Source organism: Giraffa tippelskirchi, chromosome 7 (assembly GCF_054371585.1).
Source record: "Giraffa tippelskirchi isolate mGirTip1 chromosome 7, T2T-mGirTip1v1.2.pri, whole genome shotgun sequence".
NCBI classification, from domain to species: domain Eukaryota; kingdom Metazoa; phylum Chordata; class Mammalia; order Artiodactyla; family Giraffidae; genus Giraffa; species Giraffa tippelskirchi.
In genome coordinates, this window is record NC_137281.1 from 9443748 (window position 1) to 9462507 (window position 18760).

At 46.5% G+C, this 18760-nt stretch overlaps 1 protein-coding gene across 2 annotated transcripts; it reads right to left on the bottom strand.

The window, feature by feature from the left end:
- Positions 1-5433: 5433 nt before the first annotated feature.
- PNMA8A (PNMA family member 8A) lies at positions 5434-14104 on the bottom strand. 2 transcript variants are annotated; one of them, XM_081515584.1, is made up of 2 exons: positions 14078-14104; positions 5434-8961 (listed from the first exon to the last, which is right to left on the bottom strand). In XM_081515584.1, exon 2 carries the CDS (start codon positions 8871-8873, stop codon positions 7392-7394), a length of 1482 nt encoding a protein of 493 aa, XP_081371710.1. In that variant the 5' UTR covers positions 8874-8961; positions 14078-14104; the 3' UTR covers positions 5434-7391. The 2 variants fall into 2 exon arrangements, with proteins under 2 accessions (XP_081371710.1, XP_081371709.1); XM_081515583.1 differs by lacking the exon at positions 14078-14104 and adding an exon at positions 9107-9427.
- Positions 14105-18760: the final 4656 nt, after the last annotated feature.

The following is an 18760-nucleotide window of genomic DNA, read 5'->3' on the forward strand; positions in this document are numbered from 1 at the left end:
TGCATATATATGGAATTTGAAAGATGGTAACAATAACCCTATATGCGAGACAGAATAAGAGACACAGATGCATAGAACAATTTTATGGACTCTGAGGGAGAAGGTGAGGGTGGGACGTTCTGGGACAATAGCATTGAAACATATATATTATATGTGAAACAGAACACCATTCCATGTTCGATGCATGAGACAAAGGCTCAGGGCCGGGGCAATGGGATGACCCAGAGGGATGGGATGGGGGGTCCAGAAAGGGGAACACATGTAAACTCATGGCTGATTCATGTCAATGTATGGCAAAAACTATTACAATATTGTAAAGTAATTAGCCCCCAACTAAAATAAATAAATTTATTAAAAAATAAATAAATAAATAAAGTGACGTGTACCCCATCAGTCATTTTGGTCATCGAAATAAAACATATCAATTCAACTTTAAAAAAATAAAATAAAATAAAATAAAATAAAATGTAAGCTATTATTTATGGACTGGATAAACAACAAGGTCCTACTGTATAGCACTGAGAAGTATATTCAGTATCCTATGATAAACCATGATGGCAAAGAACACTAAAAAAGAATATATATATATGTATATATATATAACTAAACGGCTTTACTGTACAGCAGAAATTAACACAACATTGTAAATCAACTCTACTTCATTTAAATGATTAAAAGAAAACAATTTTAAAAAAGGAAAACTTCCTCCCCTTCAAGATGATCAATGATCCACCCAACTTTCCCTCTGCAACTTCTGCAGTTTTATTTTCTACATTTGATCTGTCTGGAATTTATTTTGATGTCAGGAGTGAGCTGTTTTTCCCGTTACCTATTGTCCCAAGACCACTTTCTGCGTAATTCCTCTTTCCCACGCCAGTTTGAAACTCCACCTATACCGCACTCTTTGCAGATTTGGGTCGCTCTGTTTCTCCCTTTCTTCAGTCTGTAACTGAACTATTTTAATTATTGCAGGCTCATCATACAGTTTAATGTTTATCAGATAAATAGTCCTGCAGCCAGGCCTCTTGCACGACTGACCTATCTCTCTGTTTTCTGCGTGTTTATTTTGGATGTTTCCCTCTCTGTTTCTACATGTTGACAGTTTTAAAAACAGCCAGCCTGCCTCATAGGAAATGCTTCAGTTAAGGGCATACGGAATCATGGAAAAACAGTGGGAGGGAAGTTTTTGCTTCAGAGATTTGCCCTTGAACGTTCTGTAAGTGCTCACATTTCTTATCAAAGTGTGAAAGTCACAGGGGAAACACCCAGAACAAGCCTGGAGCATGAGAGCTGGCCTTAATCGCTGACATTAGCTACACATTGACCAATGTTCCACACCGTCCCCACTGGGGGCCCCACGGCTCTACTTTCCTTGAGCGTGACCAGACTTGAACTCTCTGCAAACCCTCTTGCTTTTCCAGTTTTGCAAGAATAGAAGAGCCCAGGCTGGAATTTTAAAAACTGACCCTTGGGAAGCTTAAAAACTTTCCAACCAAAAACACATTGATGAAAAAAAACTCAAATACACATTGGAAGAGGACAGCAAAAGCTTTCTTCCAAGATCTGCAGCACAGCTCGTTTACGAGGCAGCCAGAGATGATGTGGTGTCTGCCGCCAACAAGGGCATTTGGCTCCATGGCATTTTTTAGGAGGTGAGGGGCTTCACCCCGAGGCATATAGGATCTTATTTTCCTGACCAGGGAGGGAACCCGTGCCCTCTGCACTGGAAGGGAGGAGTCTTAACCACTGGACTGCCAAAGAAGTCCCTTGTGGCTTTTTTAATATAGGGAAAAGTATAAAGGAGAATCTCTATAGTACCACCTCCCCCTGAAAAGGTCCATGATCCAGACTTTTTTTGCTACAATTTTTTAAAATAGCATTGAAATTCACATGACATAAAATTAACCATTTTAAAGTGTCCAGTTAGTGGCATTTAGTAACCACAGTTTGGGGCAACCTCCACCTCTATCTAGACCCAGAATATTTTCATTGCCTCAAAAGAAAACCCTGAACTCATTAAGCAGAAGTGTGACAGTCTTAGGGGAAACCCATTCGCCCTCCCTGCAGCCCTGACGACCACTATCTACTTTCTGTCTCTACAGATTTCCCAGTTCTGGACATTTCATATAAATAGAATCACACAATATATGGCCTTTTGTGCCTGGCTTCTCTTACTTTCCCTTCTCCAGGGGATCTTCCAAACCCAGGGATCGACCCCAGGTCTCCTGCATTGCAGGCGGATTCTTTACCAGCTGAGCCACAAGGGAAGGCCAAGAATACTGGCGTGGGTAGCCTATCCCTTTTCCAGGGGATTTTCCTGACCCAGGAATCGAACCGAGGTCTCCCGCGTTGGGGTTCAGCCACATGTAGTGTATGTCAGCACTTCACACCATTTTATGACTGCATCTTTTTTTGGCAGCACGGTTTGTTCACTGAATAATATGGCTTGGATGAAACAATTCTGCAAGGGGGGTGGGGAAGGGGATGGGTGGGGGATGGGCAGGGCATGGAATAGAGTTTGGTTGGGGGGAGCCTTAGGCCTTTCCTAAGGGGGCTGCACAGGTGGGTTACATTTGTGAAAAATGCATCCAGCTGAACACTTACGATACACCTACTTTTCAAGAAAAAGGTTTTAAAAATACGGCCTGACAATCAGCGCTCAGAGATCCGTTTTATCCCGACAACCTCACAGTGTTCTATTCTATGGTGTCGTATAAATCTTTGGAAGACCATTTCCAGTTTTCACCTACCTTTTACAAAAGCGCTATAATCAGCATCCTGGCATCCCTCAGCACAGTTTGATGAGTGTATTTTAAACTTTGATGGCCAGAACCACATCACTCTCAGGAGGATGTACTGATTTCCATGCCTATTAAGAACACTTGGGTAGAGTCTGCTAAGTTGCGGGTTTTTCCCTTTCAGCACTTCGTGCCACTCTCTTAAAAATAAACAAACAAGGAATAGACAGTAGCCTGCTCCCCCAAACTCTCTCCAGCACTGGGCACCCCTAAACTTTTGCATTATTGTCCAGTTGGTATGTGAATGATGAGATCGCATGACTGTTCGGCTTTGCACTTATTTTAATCATGCATGGGAGAGGTGGGGAAGCAGAGTGGTATCTTGGATAACAGCCTATCTTGGAAGCCCGGGCTCCAAACCTGGGCTGTGTCATTTGCCAGTGGAGTGAACTTAGCCTGGTTATTGACCTCCAAATGATGTTTCCTCGTCTATAAAAATGGGGAGGAGCATAATAGCACCTCCCTCCCCATTTTTTTTTTAGGCTTAAATAAGATATTGTGGCTTCCCTGGTGGCTCAACGGTAAAGAATCTGCATATGATGCAGGAGATGTAGGTTTGATCCCTGGGTCGGGAAGATCCCCTGGAGAAGAAACTGGCAACCTACTCCAGTATTCTTGCCTGGGAAATCCCACGGACAGAGGAGCCTGACAGGCTACAGTTCAAGGGGTTGTGCAAAAGAGTCAGGTACAACTGAGCGACTAAAGAACAATTACTTCTCTTTTTATCTAAACATTTATTAATTTCTTTTTAAATGTACGACTGTGATCCTTCTGAAAGGTAATGGCATACAAAGCAGGAAGTAGAGAACCCTACTTTAGTAAAGAACTTTAGTCCTTTATTCCAAATGGCTGTCCAGTTTTCCTAACACTAGCTATGCTTAGAAAATCCTCTTTCTCCCCTGTTAACTCAAAATAAATTTCTACTCTGGACTCATTATTTTGTCCCACTGTTTTTTTGGTCTATTTCTTTCTTTTTTTTATATATAAATTAAAGAGCATAGTTGATTTACAATATTGAGTTAGTTTCAGTTTTCCAGTAATCATGTGAGAGTTGGACCATAAAGAAGTCTGAGCGCTGAAGAACTGATGGTTTTGAACTGTGGTGCAGGAGGAGACTCTTGAGAGTCCCCTGAACACCAAAGAGATCAAACCAGCCCATCCTAAAGGAAATCAGTCCTGAATATTCATTGGAAGGACTGATGCTAAAGCTGAAGCTCCAATACTTTGGTCACCTTATGAGAAGAGCCAACTCATTGGAAAAGACCCTGATGCTGGGAAAGATTGAAGGCAGGAGAAGGGGGCAACAGAGGATGAGATGGTTGGATGGCAATACTGATTCACTGGACATGAGTTTAAGCAAACTCTGGGAGATGGTGAAGGACAGGGAGGCCTGGTGTGTTGCAGTCCAGGGGGTCTGTCTTGTTCCTGGCTGTCTCAAGGTAGATGACCAATCAATTCTGGCTAAACAGAATCATGGATGAATGACCAAACTGTACCTTCTGTCCCCCCTGGCTGTATGCAAGCCGCTCCTCAGCATCGCCAACCCTCCACCCCCCTTGCCCTGGAGGCACCTCTGGCCGGGCCTTGCTCCAAGGTATATCACAAACAGAACACTGACCCATCCAAGAGGCCGTCTGAGAGGCTCCCTTGGAGACCTGACTTCCCCTGTACCCCACGGAGCCCCATCCCTGGGTCTTCCCCCACCTCGGGTCATGTTCCCCCCACTACCAGTCTTTCCTGGTGGATTGGGTCTAACTGGAGGGAGTGACTGCTCCTGGGAGGTACTTACAGATCTTGGCCAAACCCAGTTTTCCCCCTAGAGGGGCCGAGGCGAGGACCCAGTAAATTAACCTCTGACCAGCGTCTTTGGGTGATTGCACTCCAGGTTGTAATTAGCTCCCCTGTCCTCAGAGTCCAGCTTCCCCTTTGGTCTCCAGGGCATCACGTGACTCTGGTACAGTGGTCACCATGGTTCAGAGGTCCCTAAGAGGGGAGGGGCTTGGGTGGAAGGAAATCGAATTCGATCTTTCGCTGAAAAAAAACCTCAATTTCTGTCTGAAGGGAAGAGAGGGTTTTCATCTTCTAGCTGCTTTTAAAAGTAAACTTGCCCTTTCAGGTAATCCACACCACCAGTTACCTGTTCTAGAAACTTCTAGAAACCCCAAAATCTGGGGGGGGTGGGGGCAGTTTTCACATTGGTGGCAGGTCATATAGCAATGAGGGCAGACATCTTGATGACTTCCTCTCATGGAAAATTGATGATTCTTCCAGCTTGAACCCAGGTTTGACAAGAGCTCATGCTGGGGCTTCCCAAGTGGCACTAGTGGTAAAGAACTGGCCCGCAATGCAGGAGACGTAAGAGATGGGGCGTTCAATCCCTGGGTTGGGAAGATCCCTTGGAGGAGGGCATGGCAATCCACTCTAGTATTCTTACCTGGAGAATCCCATGGACTGAGGAGTCCGGAGGGTTACAGTCCATAGGGTTGCAAAGAGGCAAATATGACTGGAGCAACTTAGCACACACACACCCCAGGCTGGGAGTCTAGGACAGTGTGTATTGTTCAGTGTTGGGGGAACACTTTCCTCAAATTAAAACAGTTCATGCCACTGGCATCTATAAGAGACTCACAATCACTTGGTTTGCTAAATTTTATTTGATAACATGTACATTTACATTTACTAATCACGGTGTCAATTTGTTAACACAATGAAGCCGTAATGGACCTGATTTTGAAATCAGGAGCTGGAGAGCCACAAGCTTGAAAGGCCAATTCAATCCCATGTTTTATTTTGCTTGGACCCAAGGATACACACAGATGAGGAGCTGCAAACGGAAACCATTTCCTTTTTTCCTGCATCGTCAGACTCATCCAGAATTTTGAAATGAATTGTCATAAGAAACCTGCTGAATCACTAACAACATCTAACAACTATTCACATCTTTTATCACAAAAATGTTAAGTCACAAAAGAGACCACAAACTCTAATAGAATATGAATTACTGTGTGCCGTGTTGATACGTTTTGCTATCAAACAACGCAGCATCACAGTAGGACAAGAACATGTGAATTACAAAGAGAAACTTCTTTCAGAGTGTTTGTTTCAAGATAGGGCATTCGCGGGACCAATTTCTCCCACTTGGAACCTTTCCTATGAGCTGAATTTACAAGAAAATTAGATTATATGCAAATAGACGGTGAAATCAACAAAACGGATACCTGTACCAAAACACTAATGAACACAAGGTAATATTTTGATAGTCTGGTGTGACTTGTTTGGCTTATGATACATTCAAATAGTCACTTTTTAAAAATAAATAAGTGAAAAAGTAGATTCGGATGACTTCTCTGAGCACACCTTGGGCTTCCCCAGGATACTGTCTGGAAATCACTGAGCTCGGGTGACCTGGCCCTGCCCCCCCTGCTGCACACATAGGAGACAAGGCATTCTGGTCTATTCAGAGGGCACAAATGATCAGCCAACTTTTAAAGAATATTTTCCTGTCTCTTCCTATAATGGGAGATTTGGTCTTCAGCCTCGAAGAGCATTTGGGGGGGTATGGGATGGAAGTAGAGCCAGGGGACCCAGGAACGGCAGAGTCCTTCCCTCCCATCATTCTTTTTTGGCTGCAGGTTTCCTGCAAGGGTTTCATCCAAATGGGAATCCAAGTACCAGTTTTATTAACAGAACCTCAAACCAAACACTTCAAGGCTTAAGTGGGTGGGGCCCTTACCACCTTCTGGTTAGAGAACTGGAGGATGGACATTGAAAACTAGTAGGAGTGAGGAAGTGAGGTCTGCGGGGAAGATCTTGACTTAACCTACCCAATGGTCGAAGCAGAGAGACGATGTAAGGGAGCAAAGGGCTGCACACCTCTTTACCTCGCCAGGCCCTGCAGAGAGAGGTTGGCTCACCATTCAGAAAAGGAAGCAGGGAATGGGGGAGAAAGGCCAAACATAGGCAACCATAACAGTGAACCAGCCTGTGAGTCACAGTGAATGTTCTAGAACTTTTCCAATCTGCTTCGTGACTCTTCATCCTCTGAGGCTGTGTCTAGGAGGAGGTGAAAAAGCAGGCCCAGCCGAGGAAAAAAAGCACAGGACTATGCCTCCCTCCCGAATTCCCTACACCTAAGACCTTACACACCATTTACCTCTGAGAGTCGGATCTCTACAAAGTGAGTCCCTAAAACAATCAAAGGTCAACAAGAGCAACTTTGTTCCCGACTTGGAGCCTCTTTCCTGGTCTTCTTCCAACTGCTCAGGTGCAGATGGTCCCCCATAGGTTCTGTGGATAAGTCAGAATAGCTCAAGAGGAGAAGCAGGGTGTGTCGGGAACGATTTTTCACTTCCTGAGACTTTCTAAGTCTTTGAACATGTTGATCTCCCGACCAGGCCTCCAGAAAACTCCAGCCTCAAGGCCACCCACTCTGACAAACATGACACCAAACAATGCCATCCTTATTGAGGGAGATGGGTCAGATGAAGGGAGAGATGACTGGAGAATACCACAGAGACACACTCATCAGCAAGGGATGGGTGAGCGGGTTTGCTCTGACCTCCTGTCTCCACAGGCATCCCCAAGTGTCGCCCTTCAGGGGCTCCTAGGAGGGGGGTCAGGGCTCTCGGCCTCTGAGGCCTCAACTGGTGGGTCACCTGCTTCCTCCACTGCACTGGGGTCCTCACCCACCTCCTGACTCTCTGCCCCTTTGGGTTCCTGTGCTCCCACCTGCCCCTGCTGCTCCTCCCCCTCCATCCACTTGTTGACACAACCCAAATGACTTCTGTTGTCATTCTCACCCCTGGAGGCATGTGGCAGGCCTTGTGGCTTGGCCTCTGGACCCTGTGAGGTTGAGGTTGGTGACTCATGGGGCTGGGGGTCGCCAGGGGCCTTCTGGTCTGGTGCATCCTGGCCCAAGCCTGGCCCTTTCTTTGAAACCTCTGGCTTCTTCCTGGGGTCTTCCGAATCGACAAGGACATAAGAGACAGGGCCCAAGCTCACCTTCTTTTTCTTCCTCATGGGGGCAGGGCTCTTTGCCGAGGCCCAGCCCATGGCCTTCTTCTTAGGTGGGCCCTCCAGACCACCATCTTGGTCTGACTCAGAGGCAACTCCCCAGCTTGCAGGTACATGAGGCGGGTTGCTGGGAAACTTCCAGGCACATTTTACTTGAGGCTTCTTCAAAGCCGACCCCTCCTGCTTCACACATGGTTTTTTGTTGTTCCTGACACATTCTAACATCTCCGTATTTTTACCATCATCAGCTTCAGGATGCTTCAAGGAGGCCGAGCTGTGGGAATGGCTGCCTTGGGATTTCTTCCAGGGCACTGGTTCCTGCTTAGGAGTTTCTTTCTGCTTCTTTCTCCTGGAATGAGTCAGAGCTCCAGCCTTTCGAACCAAAGGTTTGGGAGCGTCACTCCCATCTTCCACGTCTTTCCAGCCACCCGGGTTCCCCATCTTCAAGGCAGAGCCCCTCTCTGCAGCCCTCCCTGGCTCCTTCTTGACCTTCGTTCCTGCTGCTGAAGCCAAGGATGCCACCGCTTGGACCTCGGCAAGCTCTTGCGCCCTAGCTTCCTCCTGGCTGCGCATCTCGGCATCCATATAGTAGATGATTTGCACCACAGCCCCCAGAAACACCCCCAAAACTTCTTCCCAGTTCTCGGGGGACCGATTCTGGGTCTGGGGTGGTGGGGCCCGGCTGAGTTCAAGCAGACGCACCACACCCTCCAAGGTGCGCTCCTCCGCGTCCAGGAATTCATTCAGGTTTTTCAAGAACTCAGCATCCTGGGTGGGGTCCCTACAGACCACTCTCCAGATGCCCCCCCTTCCTGGGAACTCCCGGGGTATGGCCCTCAGGTTCACACCCTCCCCAACTTCAACTAGGGCAGCTTTGGCATTTTCTTCCCTCAAAAAGATCTTATTGAGCACGGAGTACGGGCCCAGCGGGGAAAGGACCCCATTCAAGGTCTCCTCGATTTCCGCTTGGCCACAGTCCTCTGGGATGCCCGTGACCAACAGGGACCTGTGGATGTCCGCTTCCATCCCCCGGCACCAGTCCTCCAAAAGTTTCGCCGCCATGGTCGTGGACACCGCGGGGCTCGATTCCCAGGTGTGCTGAAGCGTCTACGAGGCGGACCGCGCCTGCAGAGGTCCGTAAGCAGCAATCCTGAAAGGTGACAGGAGACGGAGGTCAGAGAGCCGATAAACACGGCCAGGCTCAGAGCTTTCAGCTGCCCCCTCCATGGTGGGCCTGCAAGAGGCCTCGCGCTTTCCCAGGGCTTTCCTCCCCAAACCCGGCCCCGGGTGCTCACACGTGTCCTGGAATCTGCCGAAAACCGCGCTCAGCCCCTCCCCCGGGGCCTGGGTCTAGGCCCGCCCGGCAGGGATACGGCAGCCCCGCCTCTGAACGGCCAGACGAGCCACGGAGAGGCCGCCGGGATGCAGCCGCTGGCCAGATGCCAGCTCGGGCCGCTCCAGCACGGATGCTCTGGACGAATAGCCCCAGCGTCCGCCCCCGCTAGGACTCCCGGCGCCTCGGCTGGGCCCCAGCAACCGCGCTGAGCCGAGGCAGGCATCTCAGTGAGCGCTTGCGCACTTGCTCCCGCGCGCTGCCCGCGGTCTCCATGGCAACCGGTGGTTGCTTCAGAGCACGTGGGCTACGCAAATGGGCCTGTGGAGCGGCTGGGAACGCGACTGTTGACCTACTGACCGAGCCAGGGATTTGCATGTTCTCGGACTGCCCCTCCTGACCCAGCCTTTCCATTCTTCTCTACTCAAAATGTGGGCTTCCAGGATGGGGGTTGGGGGCGCTGACTTGCGTGGCTGCGCCAACTACCCCTCTTATTCTCCTCCTTCCTGTTTGGTTCAGCCAACAGGACCCCTAGGAGACATCAGAAAGCGCGAGGCAAGAGGAGAGAGCGCCTTCGAGTCCCCCGAATTTCCCTAACAAAAGCCACAGTTCTTGTTGAGAGCCGTCTCAGCTACGTTTTCTTGTTCCGGCAGTATCCAGAAGTTTCTAGAAATGTCCTGACTTCCCCCCCCTTCCCCTCCAAGCCTGGGGATTCAGTTCAGTTCAGTTCAGTTCAGTTGCTCAGTCATGTCCGACTCTTTGCGACCCCATGAATTGCAGCACGCCAGGCCTCTCTGTCCATCACCAACTCCCGGAGTCCACCCAAACCCATGTCCATCGAGTCGATGATGCCATCCAACCATCTCATCCTCTGTCGTCCCCTTCTCCTCCTGCCCCCAATCCTTCCCAACATTAGGGTCTTTTCCAATGAGTCAACCCTTCGCATGAGGTGGCCAAAGTATTGGAGTTTCAGCTTCAACATCAGTCCTTCCAATGAACACCCAGGATTGATCTCTTTTAGGATGGATTGATTGGATCTCCTTGCAGTCCAAGGGACTCTCAAGAGTCTTCTCCAACACCACAGTTCAAAAGCATCAATTCTTCGGCGCTCAGCTTTCTTCACCGTCCAACTCTCACAACCATACATGACCACTGGAAAAACCATAGCCTTGACTAGACGGACTTTTGTTGGCAAAGTAATGTCTCTGCTTTTATTTTATTTTATTTTTTTTTGTTCTGTGATCCTCCATTCAAGGAACACACAGGCATTTATTTTTTCAAAGTGGAAGTAGCTCCCTCCCCCACCCCTGACCTTATCATATAAGAAACATACTGCTGAGTCGCGTCAGTCGTGTCCGACTCTGTGCGACCCCATAGACGGCAGCCCACCAGGCTCCGCCGTCCCTGGGATTCTCCAGGCAAGAACACCGGAGTGGGTTGCCATTTCCTTCTCCAAATGTCTCTGCTTTTAAATATGCTATCTAGGTTGGCCATAACCTTCCTTCCAAGGAGCAAGCGTCTTTTAATTTCATGGCTGCAATCACCATCAGCAGTGATTCTGGAGCCCAAAAAAATAAAGTCTGACACTGTTTCCACTGTTTCCCCATCTATTTCCCATGAAGTGATGGGACCAGATGCCATGATCTTAGTTTTCTGAACGTTGAGCTTTAAGCCAACTTTTTCACTCTCCTCTTTCACCTTCATCAAGAGGCTCTTTAGTTCTTCTTCACTTTCTGCCATAAGGGTGGTGTCATCCGCATATCTGAGGTTATTGATATTTCTCCTGGCAATCTTGATTCCAGCTTGTGTTTCTTCTAGCCCAGCGTTTCTCATGATGTACTCTGCATAGAAGTTAAATAAGCAGGGTGACAATATACAGCCTTGACGTACTCCTTTTCCTATTTGGAACCAGTCTGTTGTTCCATGTCCAGTTCTAACTGTTGCTTCCTGACCTGCATACAGGTTTCTCAAGAAACAGGTCAGATGGTCTGGTATTCCCATCTCTTTCAGAATTTTCCACAGTTTATTGTGTTCCACACTGTCAAAGGCTTTGGCATAGTCAATAAAGCAGAAATAGATGTTTTCCTGGAACTCTCTTGCTTTTTCGATGATCCAGCAGATATTGGCAATTTGATCTCTGGTTCCTCTGCCTTTTCTAAAACCAGCTTGAACATCTGGAAGTTCACGGTTCACGTATTGCTGAAGCCTGGCTTGGAGATTTTTTGAGCATTACTTTACTAGCATGTGAGATGAGTGCAATTGTGCGGTAGTTTGAGCATTCTTTGGCATTGCCTTTCTTTGGGATTGGAACAAAAACTGACCTTTTCCAGTCCTGTGGCCACTGCTGAGTTTTCCAAATTTGCTGGCATATCGAGTGCAGCACTTTCACAGCATCACCTTTGAGGATTTGAAATAGCTCAATTGGAATTCCATCACCTCCACTAGCTTTGTTCGTAGTGATGCTTTCTAAGGCCCACTTGACTTCACATTCCAGGATGTCTGGCTCTAGGTGAGTGATCACACCATTGTGATTATCTGGGTCGTGAAGATCTTTTTTGTACAGTTCTTCTGTGTATTCTTGCCACCTCTTCTTAATATCTTCTGCTTCTGTTAGGTCCATACCATTTCTGTCCTTTATCGAGCCTATCTTTGCCTGAAACGTTCCTTTGGTATCTCTAATTTTCTTGAGATCTCTAGTCTTTTCCAATCTGTTGTTTTCCTCTATTTCTTTGCACTGATCGCTGAGGAAGGCTTTCTTATCTCTCCTTGCTATTCTTTGGAACTCTACATTCAGATGGGAATATCTTTCCTTTTCTCCTTTGCTTTTCGCTTCTCTTCTCTTCCCAGCTATCTGTAAGGCCTCTTCAGACAGCCATTTTGCTTTTTTGCATTTCTTTTCCATGGGGATTTTCTTGATCCCTGTCTCCTGTACAATGTCACGAACCTCTGTCCATAGTTCATCAGGCACTCTGTCTATCAGGTCTAGTCTCTTAAATCTATTTGTCACTTCCACTGTATACTCATAAGGGATTTGATCTAGGTCATACCTGAATGGACTAGTGGTTTTCCCTACTTTCTTCAATTTAAGTCTGAATTTGGCAATAAGCCGTTCATGATCTGAGCCACAGTCTGCTCCTGGTCTTGTTTTTGCTGACTGTATAGAGCTTCTCCATCTTTGGCTGCAAAGAATATAATCAATCTGATTTCGGTGTTGAGCATCTGGTGATGTCCACGTGTAGAGTCTTCTCTTGTGTTGTTGGAATAGGGTGTTTGCTATTACCAGTGCATTCTCGTGGCAAAACTCTATTAGCCTTTGCCCTGCTTCATTCTGTACTCCAAGGCCAAACTTGCCTGTTACGCCAGGTGTTTCTTGACTTTCTACTTTTGCATTCCAGTCCCCTATAATGAAAAGGACATCTTTTGGGGGTGTTAGTTCTAGAAGGTCTTGTAGGTCTTCATAGAACCGTTCAACTTCAGCTTCTTCGGCGTTACTGGTCGGGGCATAGACTTGGATTACTGTGATATTGAATGGTTTGCCTTGGAAACGAACAGAGATCATTCTATCATTTTTGAGATTGCATCCAAGTACTGCATTTTGGACTCTTTTGTTGACCATGATGGCTACTCCATTTCTTCTAAGGGATTCTTGCCCACAGTAGTAGATATAATGGTCATCTGAGTTAAATTCACCCATTCCAGTCCATCTTAGTTTGCTGATTCCTAGAATGTCGACGTTCACTCTTGCCATCTCCTGTTTGACCACTTCCAATTTGCTTTGATTCATGGACCTAACATTCCAGGTTCCTATGCAATATTGCTCTTTACAGCATCGGACTTTGCGTCTATCACCAGTCACATCCACAGATGGGTATTGTTTTTGCTTTGGCTCCATCCCATCATTCTTTCTGGAGTTATTTCTCCACTGATCTCCATTAGCATATTGGGCACCTACTGACCTGGGGAGTTCATCTTTCAGTGTCCTATCTTTTTGCCTTTTTATACTGTTCATGGGGTTCTCAAGGCAAGAATACTGAAGTGGTTTGCCATGCCCTTCTCCAGTGGACCACATTCTGTCAGACATCTCCACCACGACCCATCCGTCTTGGGTGGCCCCACACAGCATGGCTTGGTTTCATTGAGATAGACAAGGCTGTGGTCCATGTGATCAGATTAGCTAGTTTTCTGTAATTTTAGTTTCAGTGTGTCTGCCTCTGATGCCCTCTGATGCCCTCTCGCAAGCCTGGGGATAGTGCTTCACATTTCCTTGCTGGTTTCTTCAACCTCCTGCCTTCAGGCAACACCTTTTGTTTTGAACACCTTTATTAATAATTAATGAAACACTCCTCAGTGACTCAGTTTGAGTTGCCATGTTTCCTGTCAGGTCCTCACTGGTACAGCTAGCAATGAGGCTTCGTAACTGTGAGATATTAGACTAATAATTTGAGCTCTCTGAGTTCCTTGCTCTTCTTCACAGTAGGAATATCATTGATTCCAGGTTCAATGATTTGCTGAGAGTTTTCCTGGGACTCAGAAAAATTATAGTGTTCACAGTTACGGTGTGTTATTTAGTTGCCAAGTCGTGTCTGACACTGTTGAGACCCCATGGACTGTAGCCTGCCAGGCTCCTCTGTCCATGGCATTTTCCAGGCAAGAATACTGGAGTGGGTTGCCATGCCCTCCTCCAGGGGATCTTCCAGACCCAGGGATCGAACCTGCGTGTCCTACTTGGCAGGTGGATACTTTAGTCTCAATTATAGTTTATTACAAGAAAAGGATACTGCTTAAGGTCAGCCAAGGGAAAAGAGAAGGGCAGAGTCTGGGAGAGAGTTATACGGGTTACTTTTAAGTTAACCCATACATTAAGTTACACGGGCTTACTTTTCCAACAACAACGTGTGATAACACGTACGGCGTATTAACCAGGGAAGCTCACCTGCGCCTTAGTGTCCAGGATTTTTTTCTTGTTCCCGAATCCATTTGCATGGAGCACATTTGTGGTTGACCTTAGTTACTCAGCCTTCAGTATCTTCAGAAATCGAAGAGATGCTGCAAGGCCCAAGGCCACGACCATCACTTGCATTTTAATACACGATTCTGGAAGGCTTAGCAGTTACCCAGGAGTCACAAAAGGGCTAGTTGGTTCTTTAAAATGGACAGGGTTTGGGGACTTCCCTAGTGGTCCAGTTGTTAGGACTCCATGCTGCCACTGCAGGGGGCATAGGTTCAGCCCCTGGTAGGGGAACTAAGATCCCACATGCCGTGCAGTGAGGGCAAAAACAAAAAACAAAAAAATAAAAGGTACAGAGTTTGGACGACCCAGACCTGTTAAGTCTTCACTGCACGGATGCCTATGAGTGTTTCAATCAGGGTTCAGTCAGAGAAGAAGATTCTGAGTTAAGCATTCCAAAATATTTGAGAGACAATTTTAAATTTCTTATATATATACGTATGAACATACAAATATTTATTTGTAATTACATATATACTATACAATTACATGTAATTATAAATGTATATTTGTATGTATGTATATACACGTGTGTGTGTGTAAGAGAAGTCATCCGCCTGTTCCTTCTCCCATCAGTGAACCACCCACAATTACCAGTGGCTCTAAAAATAGTTCTGAAGCACCCTTGGTAGGAGTCCTGGCTGTGGTTTCCATGACAACACTTCCAACTGCAGTTTCCATGACGATGGGTCCCTGCAGCCCCAACCCTTTCACCCATCTCTGCACTTTAGAGTTACCTTGGCATCCTCTTTTTCTCCATTTCGCCTTTAGGTTTTTATTTTGTCTTCCTGTGTATTTTGGATGAGAACCCCCAGAATTTCCATAAATACTAAGGTCCCGGGGGCTCTGGGCTTCCACCCAGATTTCCCCTCCCGAGTAAGTTGTAGTAACCCACCCTGATGCTTCTGTGACTCATCTGACTGGTGCTAGCCAGTTTGTGCTGTGAGAGCTCCTTCTTGCTCCAGCGTTTCTTCGGTTTGTACTTTCTAAATGTCCCATGACATGGCTTTCCCCCTCACCGCTAACCTCCAGACTGCCAGCCTCAGCATCTGATGTGAGTCTCTACACATATTTCTCCAGCTCATGTAATCATTAGAAATACACAGATCAGAGAGGATTCCCTGGTGGTCCAGTGGTTAGGACTCTGTGCTTCCACTGCAGAGGGCTGGGTGGGATCCCACAAGCCTCACAGCATGGCCAAAACAAACAAACAAACAAAACCCACAGACTATTTTCAAATACCAATAATTTATTTATATTTTTTTAAAGTATTGTTAAAATACTCCAGAAAAAAAACAGGAGGGTAGGGGGAATAGATCGAACAAATTGGCTGAGAATTGACCTTGAAAACCTTTGTTATAGATGGAGGTCATTACACTATTCTTTCTGCTGCTGTTTTCATTTTAAAGTTTCCAAAATGAAAAAAAAAAATGTTAATGAAAGAAAGAAAATGCCTTCGGTCTTTGGTATTTTCTTTTTTTTGCTAAAATGGTTTACAGAAAGAGTAAAAGTTGTCCCCACGGGATTTTATTGTTTTGATCGTGACTCATAAAATAGAAAATAAAATATCTTGTACTGTTTATCAGAGAGACAGTAGTCTTGAAGCAGGATCTTATTCCCCTGTCCAGGGATTGAACCTAGCCGCCAGTCCATCAGGGGCTAGAGGCTAGAAGCAAAGTTCCCCAATTCTTACCCTGTTTGAAAGCAAAAATGTTTCAAGGAGGCAAAAATTGCAAAACAAGTACAAAGTTTATTATTACAGACACAGCGACACAGCACAGCGTTCAGGAGAGCACCCAGAGAAGCCGTTTATTTCTTCAAGTCAGGAGCAGGGCAGAAATACACACCCAGAGAGGAGTGCAGGCGTCCTGAAGTCAAGAGGTGATTTAAATCCCTCATACAGGACAATCCTTCCTGGTCTTTGTTTACATTTGGCCAATTATCTTGCTTCTCTTTTCACACCTGGGTGGTCTCAGGACCCGCCCCAAGATGCATGCGCAACTTTTCGCGAAGGTGGATCCCGCCACAGATCCCTCATAGCTCAGTAGGTAAAGAATCTACCTGCAATGCAGGAGACCCCGGTTTGATTCCCGTGTTGGGAAAATTCCCTGGAGAAGGGAATGGCAACCCACTCCAGTATTCTTGCCTGGAGAATCCCATGGACAGAGGAGCCTGGCTGGCTACAGTCCCTGGGGTTGCAAGAGTCGGACACGACTTAGCGACTAAACCACCTAAACCACCACAGATCCAAAGAGTTGGACATGACTGAAGGTCATGCATGTCCTTTGGGTGCCCATCCACACTTGATTTAGGTTGGAGCCCCCTCCCTTTTTGACCCCCAAGGAGACTTCCTGCATAGACGGGGAAGTCTTCCTTGACCTCAGGAGTGGTCATCTTGTCTCTTTACTTCAGCAGAGCTCAGCTTCTGTCACTAGCTTTGTCCTTGGAGTGTCTGGGTGACAACAAAGCTTCAATTTTACTCCACTTGACAAGCACGGTGTCCAGCCCGGAGGCCTATTTTGTTTCGTACTTCAGCAGTACAACTTTCTTTCTTTCTTTCTTTCTTTTAAAGACTCATTTGTTTATTTTTATTTTTGGCTGCAATGGGTATTCAATGCCGCACTTGGGCTTTCTCTAGTTGCGTCAAGCAAGGGCTACTCTCTAGTTGCGGTGTATGGGCTTCTCGTTGCAGAGGCGTCTCTTGTTTCGGAGCACAGGTTCTAGGTGTGAGGGCTCAGTAGTTGTGGCGCACCAGCTTAGTTGTCCTGAGACATGTGGGATCTTTCCAAACTAGGCATCAACTGGTGTCCCTTGCATTGCAAGGCGGATTCTTAGCCACTGGACCACCAGGGATGCTCCAGTATGATAATTTTTAAAAGTAAAATTCACATTGTTAACTGGTTAGAGAGAGACACCCCACCTCTCCTTGTTTTGTTGAAATAGTTAACCAAATAAATATATGCCATGTTCTTTATTTAAATAATTATTCTCATAATTTTAGAGAACTGTCATTATTAAATACTTAGATATATGAAAAAAGTATACCTAATAATAGAATGAATGCCTGCTTGCTGATTTATCCACCACCCCACCCCTAACTTAAGAACTGAAGCATTTCTGTGTTCATTTTGGTCCTTTTCAGCCATATGCTGTGCTGAGCTAAGTCAATTCAGTCATGTCCAACTCTTTTTTGACCCTGTGGACTGTAGCCCACCAGGCTCCTCGGTCCATGGGATTCTCCCGGCAAGAATACTGGAAGTGGGTTACCATTTCCTCCTCCAGGAGATCTTCCCAACCCAGGGATCCAACCCATGTCTCTTGCATCTCCTGCACTGGCAGGCAGGTTCTTTCCCCTGGGAAGCCCTTTTCATCCATGCTCTTCCACAGTTCTCACCTGAAGATGTTTGTACTTGCTGTTCCTTGTGTGATTTCCTCCTTGTCATTCAAACTTTGGTCCAAATGTCACTTCTGAGAAGCCTTACCAGACTTCACCTAATTTACAGAAGTTTCCCCCTCGTGTGTGTGTGTGTGTGTGTGCGTGTGCTCAGTTGCTCAGTTGTGTCCAACTCTTTGCAATCCCATGGACTGTAGCCCTCCAGGCTCCTCTGTCCATGGGATTTTCCCGGTAAGAATACTGGAGCCGGTTGCCATTTCCTCCTTCAGAGGATCTTCCCAACCCAGGGATTGAACCTGAGTCTCCTGCATTGGCAAGAAGATTCTTTACCACTGAATGGCCTGAGGAGCCCTCTCCTCCTCACATACTTTCACAAAAATCACTATCACACCACATTGACTTATTAGCATATCAGTTAGTATTGCTGCGTAACAAACAATTCCCCAAGTGGTTTAGGGGTAGTACATACACCATCTAAGGTTGTAAGCCCCTTGACAGTGGAAGCCCCCTAAAGGCAGACACCTTGCCTGTCTTTTTCACCTTCAGATTCCCAGAATCTAAGCTGTGTTTGCCACAGAGGGACATTTAATCATTCTCTGTTGAATGAATAAATGACTCTGTCCATTGACTGTCTTGGGTTGGAAATCAAGCCAGCCACTTGGACAACCGCTGGAACTCTGAAGCCACAGAATGAGACACTCTCTCTGAAAATAAATAAACAAGAAGTAAGAGAGAGGGTTGCCTCTGTCTGCAGTGCTGGGAAGGAAGCCAGAACAAAGGAGTGCTTATTCTTCAATGTAGACAGGTAAATAGTAAACTCCACATGAGAGACGCCCGCCCTCCCCTGCCCAAGAGGGAGATTTTTTTTTTCCCCCTGATGACAGTCAATGAGGCCACTCACTCCAGATAGCCATAAATACTGTGGGTGGCCACTCCCGGGAAACTTTCCAATCTGCAATTTCTCTGCCTCCTCTCTCTCAATTCAGGTCCCCGTAGGCAAATCAAGGTTGGAATGAATATTCACAGCTCACGTCCTCTCCTCACCCTCTTCCCTACCATCACCCCACATATGTACGCTTTCAAAAATCTCCACTGCTTGTAACAGATCTTACCACAAAAATTTACTTTTTATCCTGGCAATCTTTCCCACGGATTTCTTGAATTCCCTCTCCCTATTGGTCCAGCTAAAAGAATTGTCAGATGGTCAGAGTCAA